At 40.2% G+C, this 23,505-nt stretch overlaps 1 protein-coding gene across 1 annotated transcript in view; it reads right to left on the bottom strand.

Moving 5' to 3' along the window:
- Nucleotides 1–618: 618 nt before the first annotated feature.
- Nucleotides 619–23,505, bottom strand: part of CLUL1 (clusterin like 1) — a 38,100-nt gene continuing 15,213 nt past the window's right edge. Inside the window, exons 4-8 of the mRNA XM_073631438.1 lie at nucleotides 15,791–15,964; nucleotides 13,254–13,680; nucleotides 9,457–9,576; nucleotides 6,557–6,771; nucleotides 619–1,978 (exon numbers count right to left, since the gene is read on the bottom strand). Coding sequence (XP_073487539.1) covers nucleotides 1,802–1,978; nucleotides 6,557–6,771; nucleotides 9,457–9,576; nucleotides 13,254–13,680; nucleotides 15,791–15,964 — 1,113 coding nt within the window. The 3' untranslated portion in view covers nucleotides 619–1,801. The remainder of the gene's footprint in view (nucleotides 1,979–6,556; nucleotides 6,772–9,456; nucleotides 9,577–13,253; nucleotides 13,681–15,790; nucleotides 15,965–23,505) is intronic.

Genomic DNA, 23,505 nt, shown 5'->3' on the forward strand with positions numbered 1-23,505 from the left:
GTGGTGGCAGCGGGCAGTATGAATATTTTTAAAAGACTCTCGGATGTGCATCTTAACCACTTCAGCTCCGGAAGGATTTGCCCCCTTAATGACCAGGCCATTTTTTGCGATACGGCACTGCGTCGCCTTAACTGACAATTGCGCGGTCGTGCGACTCTGTACCCAAACAAAATTGACGTCCTTTTTTCCCCACAAATAGAGCTTTCTTTTGGTGGTATTTGATTACCTCTGCAGTTTTATTTGCGCTATAAACAAAAAAAGACCGACAATTTTGAAAAAAAACATTTTTTTTTGCTTTCTTTCTTTCTTACACCAATCAATGTAAAAATCACACTGGCACATAAGCAGTTCCTTGTTATGCCTCTGTACACAACGATCGTGGACTGCCGGTGGACATCGGGTCAGCGGGACCCATGGGCACGATCCCACGGCACGCGGTGGCGCGCTCGTGCCCGCTATCCTCCTTGCATGGACCGTCGAATAGGTACGTTGGTTCGCGCAGGAGAGCCAACATGCCGCAGTAAATGTATGTGAGCTGGTCGGCAAGTGGTTAAAGAACACAACATACAGGGATATGGGAAATAATTATAGACACTGACACACATACACCTACACAGGTTGAACTGGATGGACTATTGTCTTTATTCAACCTTACCTACTATGTCACTATGTAACAAATATTGCGCAACTTCTGTTTTAATGCAAATTGTTAAACATACATAGAAGCCTCATCAAGGCCTCTAAGGCGCAGGGCACACCAGAAGCCCAGCACAGCACAATGGCAACTGAAGGCATTCTGTGTTACTGAATTGCCCTGCATACCTCTGTCTGTCATTGATAAAGCCAGCAAGTATTACCAAGCATTATGAATAGATGTAATTTTTCTTCAAAATTTTTCAAAAAGCTCAGTTATAGACTTCTGAACTGTTGGGCCGTATGTGCCATGTGCAAGCAAATGCAATGCTATTGTCATCATTTTGGTGAATACTTTTCTACTGTTTGGGGTATTTTTGCTTTCAACCACATGTTATGTGTACATTTGGTTCTTATCACAACTGCAAATGTCACTATGCTTTTTTGGATCATACCTATTTACTCATTTAAATATAAATATATTGTATATATATCTGTAAATCAGGATCTAGAATCTAAAAGCATACCGTAGGTTTGTTTAGAACAGACATTGCAGTTTGAGAGTTTTTACCCGTGTCCTACAATTTCATTGTGTAAAAATGATATATTACAACAGGCAATGAAGAAGTCCAACCAGTTGCAAAATGTCACGCTAATTTGTTTTGTTATCCAGTCCACTTTTATCTGCCACATATTTGATTTCTGGTTGTTTATGGGCTGGTTCATACCAGATGCAGTCCAATGCGTTTTTAATCAGCATAAAAAAAACACATGCGCGGTGCTTTCCACATACTCCAATGGCCCTAGTTCACACCAGTGCAGTATGTTCCAGTGTAGTTAACAAAAGTTGAACGCAGCAAAATTATTCAAAAGCACACTGGAAGCGCATGCAGAAATGCATCCAGAAAGTAAGCAGAATGCAAAAATTGTGGTGTAAACCGACCCATAAAATAGGATCTGAGGATGAATGCAAACATATACTTCAGCCTCCAATACAACAAACAGCACAACACTGCATTAGTTTAAACAAAAACAATAGAAATTCTGGAGTGAAAAGCTACTACAGAATAAAAGGGCAACAAATCATGAAAAAATATTTCTTTCGGAAATGTTGCAAAACATTCCATGCAACAAAGTCTGAAATATTTACAGATGATTATTTTAGCTTTTAAAAATTGTGTTTGTAATGTTCTAATGCTTGCTTTGCAACATAAGGTATGAATTCCTGGCTATCAATATCCACATTGGCTGGAAGCCTGATCACAACATTTGGGGAAGCAAAGATTTTCACTTCAACAACTGTGTCATACACATTCTGGTCTTTTGTACTTGGACTAGAGGACACCTACAAAAAGAAGAGAAGATTTTGTCAATATAACTTAAAAAATGCAGCAATAAAGTAAAGTGTGAAAATTCAATAAATGGCAGAGCTTTCTTCTATGGGCTGACAAAGCTGAGAGTCCTTACATGAAGTCTGGCGCTGGATTACAAAACATCCTACTCATATAATCTCCCTAAATTATCTTTATATATATTTTTTATGCAAACATTCTTTCAATATTGCATGCTCTACTATTTACAATAGTCCGCTGTATGTGACCTATGTATGTTTTAAATGAGTTTATATAGTTGTTTATTCATATGCTTTTTATATGATATTATTATCAGGGGTGGCTTAACTTTCAACAGCAGAACTTTAATTAAGCCCTCGTTCACACTGAACGCGGGTTTGAAATCGTGTGAGTTCAGATGAACTCGCAAGATTTAAAACCCACATTTCAGCGTGAGTTCAGGGGTGATTTCAAAGACATCTATGCTGGTTCATGCACTGATGTCTATTGAAATCGCCCCCCCCCCGAAGTCGCCAAAAGCAGTGCAGGAACTACTTTTGCAAATCGGTGCCACAAATTCGGCGTCGCACCGATTGGGACAGTGCCAATGCCGGCAATAGACTGTGGCTTGACATGTGATTTGACATGTCAAATCACATGTCAACTCGCTTCTTAAAACATTATGCCCCTTCTATCTCCCTGCATTTAGTCCCCTGTTCACATCGCCGCGATTTGACATGTGATTTGGCGATGTGAACGGGGGGCTAAATGCAGGGCGATAGAAGGGGCATAATGTTTTAAGAAGCGAGTTTGAATGTCTAGATACCACTCTGCGATTAAGCACCTGTGTGCACAAAATACATTAGGCCCCTTTCACACATACGGACCATTCGTTTCATCAGTTCAGTCACTTTTTTTCAAAGAAAAAACGCATGAAGTTTACATCGGTTTATCATCAGTTTTTCATCTTTACGTCAGTTTTTTTACATCTGCCAGCTAGAGTCCTTAACCACTTGAGTCCTGAAGCCATTTCTCATGCAAAAACTGACTTTTTGTCCATTTACATTTGTTTTTCGTCCAATCCGTTTTTTCTCTAACGGAAGAAAAATAGGGCATTGATCCATTAAAAAAAACAGATGTTGACGGAAGCGGATGTAAACAGATGTAAATAGATGATCATCTATTTATATCCGTTTTTTCATAGAGATGCATTGATGTCCGTTTTTTATCCTTCAAGGGATAGATGAAAAATGGGCAAACGGTCTGTATGCGTGAAAGGTGCCTTAGAGAGACCTTTAATTCTGTTGTATCCTGTTATGCCAAGTTTGTGAATAAAAAAGCTGCACGCACTACCCAGTGTCATCTATTACCACATGTGTGTGCAATTGTCAGTGACAATGGATGGCATGTGGACTGACCTAGTGCAGCACTGTTCTTGAATTTCAGTACCTACAGTATAATATTACCTACATTGGTAACATCCCATTCATTTCAATGACCCCTGTTCACATTTGAGCGTTTTGTGGCCTGTAGCAAAATGACCCTCACTCAAAAAAGTACATGAGCTACTTTCAAGGCAGATTTGAGCGTTTTCGTCCCCATAGACCTCAATGGAATATGCCTGAATAGTGAGAAATTTTCCTTTTTTTTTCAGGCATTTTTAGCTCAAACAGCAGCTCTGTCCCCCTTTTCTAGCATCACTACACACCTTACACAGGTTTTTATTGGGCACAGCAAAAACGCCTAAATGAAAAATGCCTATAAAAATGCTTATAATATTTGCAAATCTGCTAAAAAAGAAACCCTCAAAACGCCTGAAAAAAACACTTGAAAAAATGCCTGAAAACGCTCAGCTCAAGTATAGCTTAAAGCCTCGTATACACGATTGGATTGTTGGCCTACAAAACTGTGGAATTTTGTCCGAAGTACGTTGTCTTGCATACACACGGCCACACAATTGTCGGCCAACAATTCCAAATGTAATGACGTACTACGTGGTTTTTCAGCTCTTTAGCGCCACCCTTTGGGCTCCTTCTGCTAATTTCGTGTTAGTAGAAATTTGGTGAGTGTTGATTCGCACTTTTCATTTTGCACTTTTCATTTCGCACTTTTCATTTCGCACTTTGCATTTCGCACTTTTCATTTCGCACTTTTCATTTTGTGCTTTTCAGTTTGTTTTTGAATGGCCGTTCGTCAACCAGACATGTTGCGGAATCGGAGGAGATAACGTGTTATTTATTATTGGCCTTGGAGTTATTGCTTTGACATTATTTTTTTGGTTGAATAATGATTTGATTTGGTATATTTTCTATATTTTTAGATGCATAGAATGCACTTTTTGGTCAAGTTCTATTGGCAGATAGCATGTCTAATTTTCTTTTCTTTTTTTAATGCACAGTAAAAAAAATTGTGTAGAATAATACTTGGCTATGTGTTTTACTTCAAATGACATTTTGGGAGTAGGCAGTTACATTTTAAAAAATACAATGTAAAATTAACAAGGGACACCAACATAGTTGTATCTTTGATCCTAAAAACTACGGGATAATGGTGGTAACTCAATACCAAATAAAAAAAAAAAAGCATAATAATATTATTCTTGGTACCACTAGAAAAAAAAAGCCTTTGAAAATTTGTTTGCAATAACTCCATCAGTATCACCAGCAAAGCAGCTTCATTATTATCCCATTAAATAAGGAGAGAATGTGCGCTGCATTTGGAGATCTCATAATTTGCCACGCCACGAATGTTAATTCTCCATTACGAACGCTAGTTTACAAGACCGACCGCTTCTGGCTCATCCTTGCTTCTGAGCATGCGTGTTTGTACTTTGAACTTTTGTCCGACGAACTTGTGTACACACGCTCGGAAAATCCGACAACAGACATTTGTCCTCGGAAAATTTATAAACCTGCCATACAACATTTGTCCACAGAAAGTTGGCCAACAATTGTCCGATGGAGCATAGACACGCTCGGATTTTCCACCAACAGCCTGTCATCACACATTTCCCCTCGGAAAATCCAATCGTGTGTACGAGTCTTTAGTGTTCATGGTAAGTGTAGGTCTAGGGCTGCCTGCAATTAAAGGCAGTAAAGGAAGTCCCTGTGAAAAAAACTGCTATTACAGCTGTATATCATATGCAACCTTAGGACAATCATAAAAATAAATATAATAAAATATATTATATAATAAATATAAAAGAGAAATTTGCAAAATTTGCAACAGATAAAAAAAAAACATTGAAAAAACAAAAAAGATATTTTTTTTTAAGTTTTACTCTCGAAGTCTCCCCCAGCGCCTGTTTGCTTTTATACACTATTGAGCACTGAGATAGTTTGCTCCAGCCTGACAGCTCCCTCTGTTGCAGGAGAACTCTGGCAATCATTTGATGTGTGAGGATCACTTTTTACCAACCCTATCTATGGAGTTACAAGCTGTCCTAAACAGTCTAGAAACTAATGGGTTGTCAGCCAAGGGTTCATATGTAGATTTTCTACTGTACAAAGGTAATAGATGAGAAGAATAATTATGCCTCTCATTACATAAAGCAATGCACAAAAACTATGCCGATAAAGAGCAGCTAATTTGTTTTACATTATTTAGCATCTTCTGCAGCCTCATTGTAGCCACTTACTGTTCACATCCATGCAATCTAGCATTGGCTGAAAATCATTGCTCTGAATTGGTTTCCTGATGGAGACAATGACCAAACATGCCTGCCCAATGTGTCATCCCATTTACATGTAAAGTAGTCTCCATCAGGAGCAAGTGTGGCAGGGTGAAGATACAGAAGCACAAATGGGACACAATTATCACCCCATAACAGGAAAATGATAAACAAGGACATTAATGGCGGCGACACCAAGTATTCTTTAATGAAAGCTGAAATAGATTGAAAATTACTTTTGACATTACATTAAATTGTTACTAAACCCAGGGCTCTGCATTCACTATATCTGGTCTCCCACAGTACACAAAACATGGAAATGCAATTATTTTATTAAATATGAACTGATAAATTCCTTTTCTCATCAGCAGTATATAGCAATCTTGTGATTTCTATCAGTGTGTAGGTAAAGCTTGTAGGAGGAGTTTTCATACTGCATTGAGCTGCCCTATCAGGATGCAGGACCCCTGACCCTCTGTGTGGACAGAGCCGATTGGCCCTGTGCTGGTCACGTGCACCCTCCCAAGAAAAAGAAAAAACTACAATACACACCAAACTGAGCATGTGCAGCTTAACTCCAAAGGCTGTCTTATCCGGACATGTTTTAGAGTCAGTGGAAAAAGGATCTGTGCATACAAGATCAAGCAGCCTTTTTACACAATACAGTGGAATAACCCCTTAGGTTTCATGGTGAGTATAACAAGCATGCTTTTCCCGCATATACAGACCGATTTTACTGTTGTGGGTTTAGTAACACTTTAACATACTAAAGCTTTTATGGGAGCATAGTGATTGGATTTAGATCTGCTTAAAGGATTTTTTTTAATTCAAATTCCAAAAAACGGTGCCATAAAAAACAGTTGGATGTGTTTTTAACTTAAGTAGCATTTGCTCATGTTTGATTAGATTTTGTAGGATTTACCTTTTCTATGCTGAACAATGTCTTTGTCCCCGAAGTTGTGTTGGTATGTTCAGCCACCCATCCATATTCTTCTTTCATTTGGCTTACTATGTTAAACATGTCATCAGTGTACTGCTGTGAAAGCTGTACAACATCATCATATTGCTGTGAGGATACATTTACCAACTTCAGTGCTGACTCAGACTTCAAGTGTAGTTCTATCACAATGGGACAGTCTTGTTTTCCAATGAAACAACAATGAGGGAGACATAGCAGAAGAAAATGTCACAAAAAAAACTGTTATTATGTGGCTCCAAAAAATAAAAACGTATTTTAACAAGTTTTTTACATGATGAGAATCCATATGTATGTGCCTCTTTTTTTTAGTTTTTAGTTGACCTTTTTTGCAAAAAAAAATGCTCCAAGAGACTATGGGGTGGATTTACTAAAGGTAAATAGACTGTGCACTTTTCAAGTGCAGTTGCTCCAGAGCTTAGTAAATTTGATGATGCTCCACTTTGCAAAGAATACCCAATCACATGCCAGGAAAATATAAAAACACATAATTTTTGCTTGCACATGATTGAATGATTAAAGTCAGCAGAGCTTCCCCTCATTTATTAAGCTCTGGAGCAAAGTGCACAGTCTATTTGCCTTTAGTAAATCCACCCCTTTAGATCTTTAGCAGAAACAGGAGTCCTGTTGTAGGTGAGTATAGGGCCCTTTAATGTGGTGTTCTAAATCAGTGTTTCTCAACTCCAGTCCTCAAGGCGCCCCAACAGGTCATGTTTTTTGGATTTCCCTGTGGTAATTACTAAGGCAGTGAAACTGATCAGATCACCTGTGCAAAATAATAGAAAGCCTGAAAACATGACCTATTGGGGTGCCTTGAGGACTGTAGTTGAGAAACACTGCTCTAAATGGTTGTTAGGCAGCATCCCTTGTCAGTCGACAACAGAAACAAATTAATAGAAACCTTTGAATTTAAAGGCACTATAGATAATAAAAAACACATATAAAAAATCCATAATATTTATTCAAAAAGAAAAGGAATAAACTACACAACCTTATCTATGTTTCAATAGTAGAGTGACCTCTTGTGACCCAAAAAGACCAAATTTAGGTACCGCTCAGGTAGAGTGGTGAAGTCCAACTAGACTGCTGTGATTGCAGGAAGGGTCAGGGAGCTCATCCTAGCTCCAAGCTGCAGCAATGTTATAGAAAAAGGTCCATAAGCCGCACATCATGAAGCAGATCCATGTGCATGAAGTGAGATGAATGGCAACCTCAGCCCGGATTCCAGCCAGATGTTGGGGGCATGGCCTGGCTGGAGTCCAGACTGAGGCTGCCATTCATCTGCTTCATGATGTGCGGCTTATGGATCTTTTCCTTTGACAGAGTGACCTCTTAGGTATGAAGGGGTCAACTCTTTATCCCTTAGATTTTTTTTAACAAGATTGGATATTTTATTATTTTTCTTTATCTTTTTGAAAAAATATTATGGATTTTATTATATGGGTTTTTGTATCATCTACAGTGCCTTAAAAATCTCAATCTTCTATTAATTTGTTTCTGTTGTTTATTGAGGGATGTAGCACCTCTCTAGTGGGTTGCCACACAGGGCCCACATTCTGGCTCTATCAGTGCACTCTGAAAAGTGGTGTTACTTCTTAATATTCTTTGTACGCTTTCACCTCACCCAACAAGAAAGACTGACAAGGGATGCTGCCTTACAACCATTTAGGACCCCAAATGAAAGGGGTCCATAGGGTTAGGAATGGGTTTTCCATCCATACTGTGAGTACTTAGGGAATTGGGCTGTGCTCTCCCTTTCAGGGGCACTTTGGGACTGCTCTCTGCTGGAGATGGGAGGGAAGGAAAATCTTTGCCTCCTTTTTTGGGAGAAAGATGTTACAGGGACGACTGTCTGAATTGTGTGAATATTGGGACCCTCTGTTTGAAACTGTGTAATTTTTGAAGAAATTAAGTGTTTGACTGAAGATTATGCAAACTTTATTTTACTCAAAGTATTCACCTTTCTTTGAGAGGTGTCCCCATATGGACAATTGTTTAATTATTCACAGAGTTCTCATGATGGAAGAACTTGTGTAAGGGGTGAAGAGGAAAGACATCAGAAGAGTTTTGGGCTGTGTAGTGATGCTGGTAATCTCAATCTTGCCAGACTGAATTCTGTCCAGTGTCCCAGAGGGGGTTCTTATAGTGCAGATGATGATCTTTACATCCACTGGTGCCGTGCCGTGGTGATTTAAGACTTTAGGTTCCTGTGCCCAGAACCTTAGGTAGCCCCACAAAGATTAACGTGAGGTTCAGGGGTTGAAGCTCCCTGAGTTATCAGTGTGGAAGGGAGAAACCCGGTGTTCAAGAGGCAGATCTCAGACTTGAACAAAAGAAAATGGGTGAAATGTATCTCAAGGGTTTAACAGGTCTGCAGAAAGAAACCTTATGTCACATGCTTTCTCCATAATGGTGCTTTTGTGTGTTTCGGCACATATCTAGCTGGTACATACAATGTAATCCAGCTGTATGTCTTTGTAGATATCACATTTTGAAGCTGCATGGGGGCCTGTCTGGAATTTTTTTTCCTAACTGTCATGCAGGTACTTTTGTCTAAATACTGATACTAGTAAAATATAATTTATAAAACACAAATAACAAAATGTACATTCATAATGCACTGTGATTTGTGGGGTGTATGGCCATAGTTTTCCACAATTTTAGATTATCAGTGATGTGTATAAACAAAATGGAATCACAAAATGTGTAGATACAATGTACTTACATGTACACAATTGTTTCTGGACCTCCCTTGCTAGTCACACACATCATATCAGCACAAACTTCTGAATGCATATGTTTTTTTATATAATGCTTACACTGAAAAATACAACACATATTTGTACCTTTTGTCACAGTTTCAAAACATAGCTGACACCTTTCTTGAAATACCGAACATTCAGTAGCATTTTGAAGTTTGTTGCATTTTGCATTCTCTGGTGTAGTTTTCAAATAAGCAGGAACCTCTGTAAATTAATACAATCTTTAATATGAGCAACATTGATTTTTTTAAATATTCAAAAATCTTTTGCAAGACAAAATAGAATGCGTTAAAGCACATCGTAACAATTTTTTTTTTTTTATCTTTCACACGGGCAGCAGTAAAAACAAGCCGCTTAGCTGAGGTTTTACCACTCCCAAACCGACAAACCTAATGCCTACAATACAGCTGGAGGGGGCTGTTATGCCACAGGCATGATGCTTTGCATCAAAATAAGGAATTCAGGCGGAGGCAGTATTGCTTCCTGAAAGCCTGACAGCGGCTGCTTAGCTGCGTTCTGAAAAGCATTGATCGTTTTTCAGAGAATGGGCAAGCGTAAACTTAATCTTACTGTTTTCTACTAAAATATATATATATTTGTTTTTAATTCATAACTGCGCTGTGCACAACATAATTTATTTAAACAAAGGGGTCCTAAAAAGCACATACAGTTGTGCTCATAAGTTTACATACCTTGGCAGAATTTATGATTTCTTGCCCATTTTTCAGAGAATATGAACGATAACACCAAAACTTTTTTCACTCATGGTTAGTGTTTGGCTAAAGCCATTTACTATCAATTAACTGTGTTTACTCTTTTTAAATCATAATGACAGCAGGAACTAGCCAAATGACCCTGATCAAAAGTTTACATACCCCAGTTCTTAATACCATGTATTGCCCCCTTTAACATCAGTGACAGCTTGAAGTCTTTTGTGGTATTTGTGGATGCGGCAAAAAGCCTCCAGTTCCTGTAAATTCTTGGGCTGTCTTGCAAGATCTCCCCAGAGTGGCTCAATGATATTGAGGTCAGGAGACTGAGAGGGCCACTCCAGAAAATTCACTTTATTCTGCTGTAGCCAATGACAGGTCGACTTGGCCTTGTGTTTTGGATCATTGTCATGTTGGAATGTCCAAGTACGTCCCATGCGCAGCTTCCTGGCTGATGAATGCAAATGTTCCTCCAGTATTTTTTGATAACATACTGCATTCATCTGCAAATTGGTAAGTATTGGGCCATTTTGCTCTGGCCCATTCTGCCATTGTTCTTACATTTAGCACTGTGACACATCTTTTTGTCTATTTAGATACATCTCATCCGCATCCACCCCTGATGAGCGAGCAATGATCTCGCGAAACGCACGTCGGATTTTCTGATGCATGCATTTGTATATACTGCATTATATAACGTTTGTATCAACTTTATTTATTCTCTTCATTACGTGCAAATCCATTGGCTGAGCTAATATGCTATATTATCCATGTATGTACATTAATTTTAATAAACATTTATACTGCTATTACTCTTGTTACTCAGTGGCTAACTGTGACCACCTCATTTAAAATCCCAGGGTGACTCTCTCTTTTTTGCGTATGTATATAGGGATGGAGGTGTATCACTGGTGACCACGGACCTTTTATTTTTTTGCTTCTACTGCATTCATCTTGCCATCAATTTTGACCAAATTTCCTGTGCCTTTGTAGCTCACACATTCCCAAAACATAAGCGATCCACCTCCCTGTTTCACAGTAGGAATGGTGTACGTTTCATCATAGGCCTTGTTGAATCCTCTCCAAATGTAGCATTTATGGTTGTGGCCAAAAAGCTCAATTTAGTTCTCATCACTCCAAATTTCTTTGTGCCAGAAGGTTTGAGGCTTGCCTCTGTGCTGTTTGGCGTATTGTAAGCGGGATGCTTTGTGGCATTTGCGTAGTAATGGCTTTTTTCTGGCAACTCGACCATGCAGCCCATCTTTCTTCAAGTGCCTCCTTATTGTGCATCTTGAAACAGCCACACCACATGTTTTCACCTGAAGTTATTTGTAGGGTTTTCTTTGCATTTCTGACTCACCGCCGTACGACGTGTGTGTCCATTCTCTGCGGTAAGGGTACCCAATCTTTCTGTTACTGTACATGCAATCTGTGAATGATATATGGAGAAGCCTGTGCATTTTCACCTATCACCTGTGGAAGAGGCATCACTCCAATGATCTCTTCATATGGGACTATACAATATTCTATAGAGGACCGTTTTGGTTGGAATTTTTATCACGGACTGTTTGCTGGTATGGTCTTTCTTCCACAGAAACTTTATATATTTGTTTATCACATTTTCTCTTTTGTGTTCACTACATATTGATTTTTTTTTTATTTACAGTACTTCATGGTATAGCCACAGGATGCTGGTTTCTCATTAATGAGCAGCCATCAGTCCAATACTTATCCCTGGGGGTTGCTCTGGGGATTTTGAATTTTACACTAGCGCTGCATTTCAATATTTTTTTTGGTTGTTACACAGTTCACTACACTGTTGATGATGGCTGCTGATTCATTGCTTTTTAGATTTAGTAGTAGTGCAAATTTTTCCCACATATACTTTTTCTTTGCATCCCGAATAATTTTCCTGACAGTTGTGGCAGAAATTTTTGTTGATCTACCTCACCGTAGGTTTGGTTTCAAAATAACCCTTAACTTTCCACTTCTTGATTAGAGTTTGAACACTGATGATTGGCATTCTCAATTCCTTGGATATCGTTTTATATCCCTTTCCTGTTTTATACAGTTAAATTACTTTTTCCCGCAGATCCTTTGACAATTCTTTTGCTTTCCCCATGACTCAGAATCCAGAAACGTCAGTGCAGCACTGGATAAAAGATGCAAGGGTCTGTCAGGAGTCCAGAAACCCACTGACCTTTTATACACACACACTAATTACAAGAAAACAGATCACAGGTGCGGATGGTTGCCTTTAATAGCCATTTAAACCCTTTTGTGTCAACTTGTGTGCATGTTATCAGGCCAAAATCACCAGGGTATGTAAACTTTAGTTTCTGTTGTCATTATTATTTAAAAAGAGTAAACACAGTTGATTGATAATAAATGGCTTAACCAAACACTAACCATGAGTGAAAGAAATGTTTTTGTGTTATGATTCATATTCTCTGAAAAATGGCCAAGAAATCATAAATTCTGCCAGGGTATGTAAACTTATAAGCACAACTGTAGGTACTTTGTGAAAATGTTTAAACCAACTCATTTTGTATAAGCTTTCTCTATATTTGATGATAATTTTTCTACCAGAGAAGGCAATTTACAAAATAGAAATTGTAGATATTGATTATTTAGACATAGCTTAGTATGATTGCTGGTCTAATTTGCTGAATATTATTATTTTGTTGATGCATAAAGGATGATTAATCTTCCGGTTTACATTGATTCGCCATGTCATTACAAGTTGCAGAGGGAGAGATGAGATTTATTTAGTGTGGGCAGCAGAGATTGTAAAGTTCCAAACAAATCAATTTTACAAATTAAATTATGGCATAAATGTTTGAAATGAAAAGAAAATATTATTACTTTATTGACAAATATTAAGACTCTCATTGGGAACAAGAAGAGAATGTATACCTGGCAAACTTGCTTGATTAAACAATTAGTAAAAGGGCTGACACTGAAGGCCTTACACCATGCATTAAATCAGAACTCAGGATTTCCAAAGCCAAGCCTATCAGCTGTCCCACCCCATCAGACTTTGCCACCCTAGACTGAGCGCCGTATAGCATTTATTCATATTCTGATTTGGTTTCTTGGTTAACTGACAATTGTGTACAAATTTCATTTTGAATGAATCCAATAAAGAGTAATAAATAAACTTTGTTTTACCTTCCATTGGTATATACAAATCTTCAGAATCACTGTTCAGTTTCTTGAACATCGTAACAACAAAGTCGCTCATGGTTTCAAAAAAAGTTTGTCCAAATTCATATAAACCTTGAACCAAGCTCGAAAATTCCCAATGTTCAAAATGGTCTGAAATGATGACAGGGTCCTTCCCAGGCACAGTAGTCGTGGTCTCTAGGCGTTTAACATCCGAGAGAAAAAGTTTCTGAAATGACTCATCAAATGCCTTCTGGAAGTGTGTGAAGAATACAGTGCTTCGATTAAAGATAAGGCCAACATCAGAAATGAGCTTGCTAAACATGTCCTCTGCCTGGCTCAGTTGTGCAGCCATGTAATATTCACCTGTGTTTTTTACTTCAGTGCTTTCGGTATTTAGACTTGGTGGCCATTCGTTAAAGAATTCATGGTCCTATTCAAAGAAAATTCACCATTCAAATTACATGATTTGACTGGTCAAAAGTGGTCCTTAAAATTGTCATATACCGTATGTATCACTAGGGGAAATTTACTAAAACTGGAGACTGCTGAATCTGGGGCAACTGTGCATAGTAGCCAATCAGCTTCTAGCTTCAGCTTGTTCAATTAAGCTTTGAAAAAATAAAACCTGGAAGACGATTGGTTTCAATGCAGAGCTGTACCAGATTCTGCACTCTCCGGTTTTACTAAATCAACCACACTGTTTTGCTAGCAATGTTCACAATAATATATATATACTCGATCGTAAAGTTGCGTTCTTAGTACCCAAAGCAGCCATATGCACAGTACTCTCCACCGGTAGCCATATATATACATATTTCTAGCCTTCCTCTCCAGCTTTAATTCCTGTCCCTAGTGGGCATCAGTGGTATAGTAGTAATAATTACTTCTATGCTTTAAAGAACCTGATTATACAGGTACTGACTAATCACAAATCTTCCACTGTATTCACAGTGTTCACTGGTATGACAAACCAAGGCGGCACTCTGTCAATGTTAACCGTAATATTATAATCAAAATACTACCTTCAACTCAGTCTCCTCCCACCAGCCATACCCCTCTGAGATGGTTCGCCCAGACTGGGCATAATCATAGAAGTCCAATCTGGGTGAAACACATCAGTGAGGTGCAGCTAGCGGGAAGGGACTGAGCTGAAGCTGAGATTTTATGCAGGGTTAACATTGGCCTTAGTTTGTTGTAACATTAAAAGCATGCAGCAAAACCATCAATATTTTCTCAGGCTTGGACTATAGACATGGTTTAAATAAAATAGATTGATAGAAGAAATCCAAAAAATGTTTTGATAAGTTACTCACTATCATATACAAAACAATGTTCAAAGCAAAGTCATCTATAGCAACTAGACGAGTGGCAAAATTTAATCTCAAATTGATTGAATGCATTTTTCTGACATTTTGTCTAAAGAGAAAACTACATTTTTCTAATCTCTCTCATCAATTTTCTCATCATGTGTGGTTTAGCTGGAGATACGGGATACTGGGAGCTTGTCTCAACTCTGTGAGTTATCACCCTGCCAGGAGGAAAGTGATCAGGCCAGAGAAGGTGCCACTGCACCTATGGAACGGCTTCCGGATTCTGTTGTGTCTATGGCGGATGGGGATATGGTTATGTTACCATCATTGGACTGCACTTCTGTACCATTTAAGCAAGGTAGACTCACCTCTTGCTTCAGTTGAAGAGACAGAGCAAACCTGCAGAGGAGTCTACAGTTGTGCAGATTAAATCTTTGCTTTCTTCTACCAAGCTCTCCTGGCCTCGTGAGGCCTATGTGTTGGAGGGTTGTCCTATTCCATCATGGCCCTGGTTTCGGCAGTACCTGCCAGACATTTAGCAAATAATTCTGGGCTTTACCTACTGTGTTTTCATCATTGGCTGCAAGCAACTTAGACTTACCACTGTCTGCTGGGCCCCAAACTCCTATCTTTTGTCAGGAGAAGGATACAGCCAGTGGCTTACCTCAGTCTTAGACTGTGAACTATGTCTGTAGCACAGACTTGTTTTTCTTTTTCATTTTTGACAGAGAATGAATGAGCCATATACTGGGTTATTCATGTCTATATTTCTGCTGTTGGGATTCGTCCTCTTTACTTGTCCTGGTGACCATTTTCAGAAGATAGAAAGTGATTGGAATCCCAGAATTTGAAGGTTCTCATTGGAATAAGAGGTGAGGGGAAATCTTCCAATGGGGACAGTTGTTCCGGAAAGAATATTTCCTCTTACTTTGTGTTGTGCCCACAAGACAGCAAGTAAAGAGAATTCTCTCCAATGTGATGCAGACAGCAAAGAAAAGAAAACCTGGCTGGGTTTTAACCCTTCTTTACTGTATCCACACCAAAAAAAGTTTTGGTTGCTCCTCATCTGATTGCTGGTGTCTGAACAAACTGACATCAGGAAAGATTAAACTCAGTAATAAGCATATATTCTGTGTATGTGCTTACAGCTAATACTATTTCTGCTTTAACATATGTGCTTAAATAGCTATGGTTAAATAAACAGTTCCTATAATAACAACTCTATTTTACCTTGACGATAAATGCCTGTAAACCCTGCTGGGAACAGCTGTTTGTATAGAATGTTATGCAGGACCGATCAAGGCAAACTTTACATCCATCCCACTGAGTTTTCAGCAATTGTTTGCATTGCATTTCTACTTCGCTCAGCTTTTCGCTGATGTCCCGAAAGAGCCTGACAGCTTCCTGTACAAAAATATAGCATGCTATTCAGAACATTATTTGTTATCAATCAGACATAAAACATGTATTATATGATGAGTTGATTTTGTAAAAAGATCCCTGTCTTATAACCAATTATGCCCTATGTGTCAAGGGAATATGGCTCCTTTTTCCAACTGCTCTGGTCCTGCCCACATGTACAGGCTTACTGAAAACAAATTATAATCTTTTGCATGATGTTTTTGGTTCCGCGGTACAACAAGACCCTCAGCTATGCCTGCTGGGTCCTCCTAAATATAATGAATTAAGCATTCATGTGCGTAGTTTTTTTGTCTGTGGTATTATTTACTGCCAAGAAGCTGATAACTATGGTATGAATTCAAGCTGTAGTGCCTACCTTACAACAAGCGAAGAAGAATAAGATGCTCCCATATAAGAAACTATTCTACATCTACAGATGCCCAAAAAACATTTTCAGAAAACTTAGACATGCCATTAGAGCCATTGGTTCTTATGTGTTTAGGTCCAATGTTACTCAAGTTGCAATGCCACATACTTACTTGTGATCTGTTGTGTCTAACGGACATGCTAGTAAGTACAAAATACCCCTATATTTGAGACTTTGCACTTAATCCTGCAAACGGTCTGAGATTTTCTTTCTCATTTCAATTGTCTTCAGCAATTTGATATCTTGCCATATGTCTGTTTAATACATTCCTTCTGTGTATGCATATTACAGAGACCTTATTTATTCCTTTGACTGAATATGTACAACATAGATGCATGTTTTTGTCAGCATTGATGTTGTTAGTTTATATAGTTACATAGTTACATAGTCGGTGAGGCTGAAAAAAAGACACCAGTCCTTCCAGTTCAACCTGTCTGGGGTGTGTGTTGTATGTGTTTATGTCAATTGTAAATCATATATCTTGTATGTTGTGGTTGTTAAGATGCTCATCTTATAGTTTTTTTTAAACTATTGACGCTCCCTGCTGATACCACTGCTTGTGGAAGAGAATCCCACATCCTTACTGCTCTGACATTAAAGAACCCCTTACACAGATTACTTAGCTCAGTTTTATTTGGATTATTCCTTTATTTATATTGTACTTGCTCTGATGAAAGTGTAGCCCAGCCAGGAGTGCCTGTATGTGTAGCCACAGGGCCCTAAGCTAATGACAGGGCCACCCACACTGCTGTGCTACTGCCATTTCTTCTTCCCTGCCACAATCAGAGTGTGCGGCCATGAGGGAAGAGAGGGAAGGAATTGCAGTTTGTCAAATCCCATCCCTGCTGAACTGTAAAGAGAGCGAAAATATAATTGGCTGCAGCTGCAGCCAGATAAGGGGAGACAAAAAAGAGCTGGGAGCTGTGAATGCAGGGGTTGATGGGTTCTGTATTCCTTTGAAAGTAGGCCCTGCAGCTGTGGAAGAGGGAGAGAACTGGAAAGCTGGGTTGGGAAGAGTCTCACTTAGAGAGCCAGGAGGGACTGCTATGCTGTGGGAAGCTCCTAATGCTGCAGAGAGTGAGTGTTGCTGCACTGACTGCTGCTACAGGGGGACTGAATTATGGCACCTGGCCGGAGACTGCTGCTGCTAGAGGGGCCTCTGTGTGAGTACAGAGGACCATATCCAGAAACAGAGAGACCCACAAGGCAGCGGGCATAGAATTGCTGAGTTGGTGCAAGACTGTTTACCCTTTCCCCTGCCTGGGTGGGGCACTGCTTAAGTGCTGGTGTTCAAATCTGTGTTGCTGTGGGATCACAAGGCTCTTCGTGCTGAGAGAGAGAGAGAGAGAGCGTCTGTATCCAGGATGTCCACTGTTTCATCTGAGGTTCCTGTTACTGTGTTTAAGATTGCCACCATCACCTCAAGGACACTCAAAAGACTGCCTGCCCCTTCTATCCAGTGGCACTGTTCCAGACACTCCAGGAGAAGGAGGAATCTTCATGGTGGACTCCAGATTAGTCAGAGACCTTTGGTCACCATCTTAATTACATTCCTGCTCAAAGGGATAGCAATACCACCTCTTTCTGAAAGTGTTTCCCCTTCTTGTTAGATTAAAAAACTCAGTTAGAGTGCTCCATCATAGACTTTGGGCCCCAGTGCCAACCAACAACTGACATTTATCATTTGCCAGTAGGAGGGTAAGGAGGGGGGGTTAAGTTTTCTTAGCCCCTGTGTGTAGCTCCCATAGTTATGGTGACACTTTTGGGGTTGATTTAGCCAATTGGCTTCTAACTTCAGCTTGTTCAGTAAGGCTTTGAAATTAAAACCTGGAAGCTGATTGGTTTCTATACAGAGCTGCACAAAATTTTGCACTCTCCAGTTTTAGTAAATCAACCCCTTTAAGTCAGGGTCTAGAACAGTGATGGCAAACCTTGGCACTCCAGATGTTTTGGAACTACATTTCCCATGATGCTCATGCACTCTGCAGTGTAGTTGAACATCATGGGAAATGTAGTTCCAAAACATCTGGGGTGCCAAGGTTCGCCATCACTGGTCTAGGAGGTCTAAGCTTTGTCCCTCAGGTTATTGGGTATCAGTCATGCATGAATCTGATGTTTTGTTTGTAAGTTATGTTATTGTAAGCCCCATTTAGTGACTCAGCATTTATTGGTATTGTTGCTGTAGTCTTACTCAACTAGACATGATGCCCGAATAAACATCCCTTCTTTCAGACTCAGTGTGACAGAGAGCCTAGTGGTTTGTTACTACCAGGAACAGGGGAACCTAAAAATAAATGGCTCCTTTTGGGGGTAAACGCTAAGTTGGCAGTTTGAGCAAATGGGGGTTATGTTTAGGTCTCATTCAGAGAACCTGAGGCCTACAGTATGTGACAAAAACAGAACATTCCATAGGTCAACTCACCAATCAGTCTGCTGACCAACCAGATTAACCTGTCCAACAGTCTGCATTAAAAACAGGGGTTTAGTTAGCACGCATTTGCAAATGCATGTGTAAGCTGTAGGCCTCTTCACGGCACCCTGTGTATGCTTGCGGTCCTAAACGCTACTGAATTTATAAGTGTCTCCACAGTGGGAGCACATGCATTCAATGGATAGATGAGGGGCAGGTGGGCTTGGAGGCAGCCCAATCCCCCTTAAAGGAACAGGAGCACACTGGACACCCAGCAATAGCACAGTGGCAGCAAAGGTGCCCAGTGTGTACCCGGACCATATTTACACCAGTAAAAAACAAATGGACTCTGCCCCCACCTATAACTGGCCTTCACAGCAAGAAGCACATGGAAAGGCAAATGCATAAAAGACAAAAACAGAACATTCCATAGCTCCAATCCACCTTGTATGAGGCAATGTTTTGGAGATCTAAGAGATGCGTGGAGGTACCTTGCAGTGTCTGCTGTTCAACAATGCTGTTTATACATTAATAAACATATGACAGGTAATCATTAAAGTTGGGAAAAAATGTTAAAATAAGAAAACAATGCTTTGCAAACTTTGCCCATCTAAGAAATACCCATTACCTTTTATCCCTATAATGATTGCTCTTCACGATCCCTGAACGACCGCAACATACAGGGATATACAATGTAATACTGACATATAATCACACACAGGTTGGACTTGATGGACTTGTGTCTTTTTTCGACCTCACCTACTATGTAACTATATGCAACTATGTAACAATCCAAATTCCAAAGTGTAATTCTAAACTCTGTCCTGAACAGTGTGAGTGAACCAAGCACTGGATTTACATCTATTTCCATGGTTCATTTGTACTTAATGGAAAAAACGAGGGCCAACGCTGCATTTCGAAGTGTTTTCTATAACCAGCATTTTCATTTACATTTTATTTATCCTTATTTTCAGGATCAATGTGTAATGTCAGCTAAGAATGCTGAAGCAGAATGTACACATATTTTTCATTCCTCACCCTATGGCCGCTCAGAGTGAGGCCATCAGAGGGACATGCAAAGAACCATAAGCTACCTCCAGCAGTGAGCAGATGTAGTGGATACATAAAAAGTAAAGTGGATCATGAGGACAGTATAGTTAATTGAATGTTTTTATTTTGTAAAATCTCAGTGGGAATGTTCCTGTTCCATGACTGTTTACTTTAAACGTCTGCTCTGGAACTAAATCAAACTGTGATAGTTTAAAGCAGTCCGCTGTGTTACCTATTTAAATAGAACTGGTTCCAAGAAAACCATGTTGAAAGACTCAAGCACGGCTTGGTAGAAGAAAGCTCACAATTGCAATGTCAGCAAGTGAATAAACATTCCATTTCCTTTTACATTTACATACAAATAAGTAAAAAATCTTGCTAGGATCATGGGTTACACAGCCACTAACTATGTATACTTATTGGACTGCATGGCACATTTAGAAAGAAATTTCAGTTGTTCGTGTTATTGATACAAATTCCAGATAATAAAGTTAATTGTCTAAATGTTTCACTAATTACAGTCAAGTTGTTCTTGCTCCTTATTAACTTTTGTTTCTTTTAGAGCTCGCGTTTCACACTAGAGCCCACACACGCAAAGTTCCTGACTTCCAAATGAAAAGCGATGCCACCAGACATGTGAATGGAACATTTCTAAAGGTGCAAAAAACTGACCTGATTAATGTGAATAAATATATTCAAAGCCAGTACTGTATACATATGCTTTCCAAATCAAGGACCATGCAGAGGAACACATTCCCCATTATATCTAGATGTGCTGGAACACTGGAGTTTACAGAACAGAATACCAAAAAAGTACTTCTTTTGTTTTCCTTCTCTTTTCCTGTTCTTTCAGGACAAAAAGTGATGGAAAACTCCTCTAAAGGAGACAAGGATTAAAATAAAGACATAGCTTTAGTAGATTCAGGATAGGTTAGCTGATAATGTTTCTATTGCTATCTGTGTCTTTGTGTCGTCAGTGTCAGTGGGTGTCACAGGGACTGGAAGTGAGGGAAAAATTACCCAATGGGGTCACTGGCAGAAATACAAATCCTATAGAAATGCTATCTTTTTGCCCTGGAGGCAGAAAAAAAATGTATCCATGTTTGGGATTTAGATAAAACTCTACAAGTACTGCCTTAAGTCACATAGCTCTATATCTAATGCCGCGTTCACACGGTCGGACTTTTCAGCTACAAAAGTCCGACAGCCCGTCCGACAGACTTTCGACAGACTTTCAACGGACTTTTGGTGGACTTTCAACAGACTTTCTAACGACCAGACTTGCCTACACACGATCACACAAAAGTCCGACGGATTCGTACCTGATGACGCACACCGGACTAAAATAAGGAAGTTGATAGCCAGTAGCCAATAGCTGCCCTAGCGTTGGTTTTTGTCCGTCGGACTAGCATACAGACGAGCGGATTTCTGGGTCCGGCAGGTTACGGCGTAAAGATTTGAAGCATGTTCCACATCTAAAGCCCGTCAGATTTGCGGCTGGAAAAGTTCGCTGAAAGTCCGGGGAAGCCCACACACGATCGGATTGTCCGCCGGACTTGGTCCGTCGGCGTCCGTCGGACTTTTGTAGCCAAAAAGTCCGACCATGTGTACGCGGCATAAGACTCCATTCACACACCTGGATCATGGGCAGAATCATCGTGATTCTGCCTGCGATTCCAAAATTTCAATAATTTCTTAATGGCGCCCCAAACACAGGGCGATTTTGCAGAGATTATTGAGTGACAAATCGCTTTACAATCGTGCCAAAAATCGCAATTGCAAATGCTTCTGGCTCTGTGCCAAGATTTGGTACATGAGCTTCTTTTGGAGCGTTTTTGGAGCAGCGAGAAGCCAATTCAAATTAATGGTGCCGCTCCAAAAAAGCTCCACTGAAAAATAAAAAAAGCTAAAAAAACTAGCTGCAGCAGCTATCGCCGCAGATACATCAGGTGTGAATGGTGCCTAAAAGTCACTCTCCCTTTCTTTGACTGTGATATTAGCAAAAACCTGCACTGGGAGAAATATAGTAGCCCTTCTAATTCCACCTTTCCCTCTGAAAATAATGGTTGTCTGCTGAAAAGTTAACTAAAGCTATCAGCAGTCGGCATGTAAATGTAACACCCTGATGTTTAGGCAGGGTTGCTGTTAAATTTATTTGCCAAGTATTAGTTGTCTTGGCCAATTGCTAGGAGATCAATTGATTTCGCCCTAATTCTGGAATTGCTCCACTTCTGTCTTCTGTCACTAGGTGGCTGAGTACCTGGTGACATCACATAAGACAAGGGCAATGCAAGGTCAGGTTAAGAATGAATAGGGTATCTCAGCCAATGGGAAGGGATTTTCTGGAGTCCCTCGGCCTGCTGAAAGAGCCTATTTATTTGGGTGGAGTCAGGTGATTGTGTTCTGTGCCACCTGGACAGCTGTCTGGGTGGACATGTGTCGTATTTCTCCGGGCTGCTAGGCCAGAGACCTGAGGCCTATCCCAGGGACATCTGGCTGCTAGGCTGTCTGAGGGTCTAACCAGAAGCAGGAGAGCAGCGTAGGGTTGAGATTTGGGCTTACAGTACAACCAGATGTAACGATTCTGCCGGCCGGAGAACCTGTCGTGGTCGGAGGTAGAGGAGAAGCTGTCGTCACTAAGGGACCATCCACCTTGTTACCAGGGACCACCATGAGTAGCTGAAGCAAGTACCTGAGCAGTATTCTCACCAAGCAGGGACGGTGAAGAATTGGGAAATTTCAGTAAGTGCCAAGTCAGGGACGCAGCCAGTGGAGGTGACGCTTGCAGAGCATTATTGTGTGCCAAGCCAGGGACCAAGCAGGCCAGCGGGATGACAGTTGAGTATCTGTGAGTGCCAAGCTAGGGGCCCAGCAGGGACACTGGGGTGGCGCTTGAGGAAGATACTGAGTGAGAAGATTGAAAGAGCTCAGGTGATCCAGTGACAGTGGATCAGGAAGTCTAAGTGATAGACTGGGGGCTCAGTTGAGTGAAGTCCTACAATAGGAGATTGTAGAAGAAGTGAAGTAGTTCATTGCAAGTTTGTTAGAAACTGTCACAAGACTGCTACCATAGGAGACAGCGAAACTACTCATGCAGATGTGGTGACTAGCTGGATGCCTTTCCCTGCATGGCTGTCTGCCTATAGAAGTCTTGGAGTCTGCCAATTAACATTGCATCTACTTAAGGGTGTCCTGGCCCTAACCCTTTCTCCCAAAATTCTGTTCAAGTGACAATAAATCTCTTTGCATTCAAGAAGTGTCTCACACCCATCAATCTACCTTGCATTACATCCACCATACCTTGCAACCAACTCTACACTGAAGGTCAGCTGTCCCTAACTCTGGAGGTCACATTAGGCCTAGAGAGGCCCAGGACTTGGCTACATAAAAATGACATAAGTGAGCCAACCCCTGCCCCTATTTATTCAGAATCCCTTGAAATGTGGGTGGACCCCTAAGATCATCACATACAATGCAGAGCCAATGGTGATGGCAAGAGGGTTGGCCACATGACTGAAGAAATAGATTGATTTTGTAGGACCTGTCATCAGTACTGCAACTGGCAGGGTATATTCTGTGTTGATTTCTGTGTTTAATACAGACAGGTCTGCTGACCATTGATGATTTTGTTTAACTGACCTGGCTATTGTATCCTGT

Source organism: Aquarana catesbeiana, linkage group LG05 (assembly GCF_042186555.1).
Source record: "Aquarana catesbeiana isolate 2022-GZ linkage group LG05, ASM4218655v1, whole genome shotgun sequence".
NCBI classification, from domain to species: domain Eukaryota; kingdom Metazoa; phylum Chordata; class Amphibia; order Anura; family Ranidae; genus Aquarana; species Aquarana catesbeiana.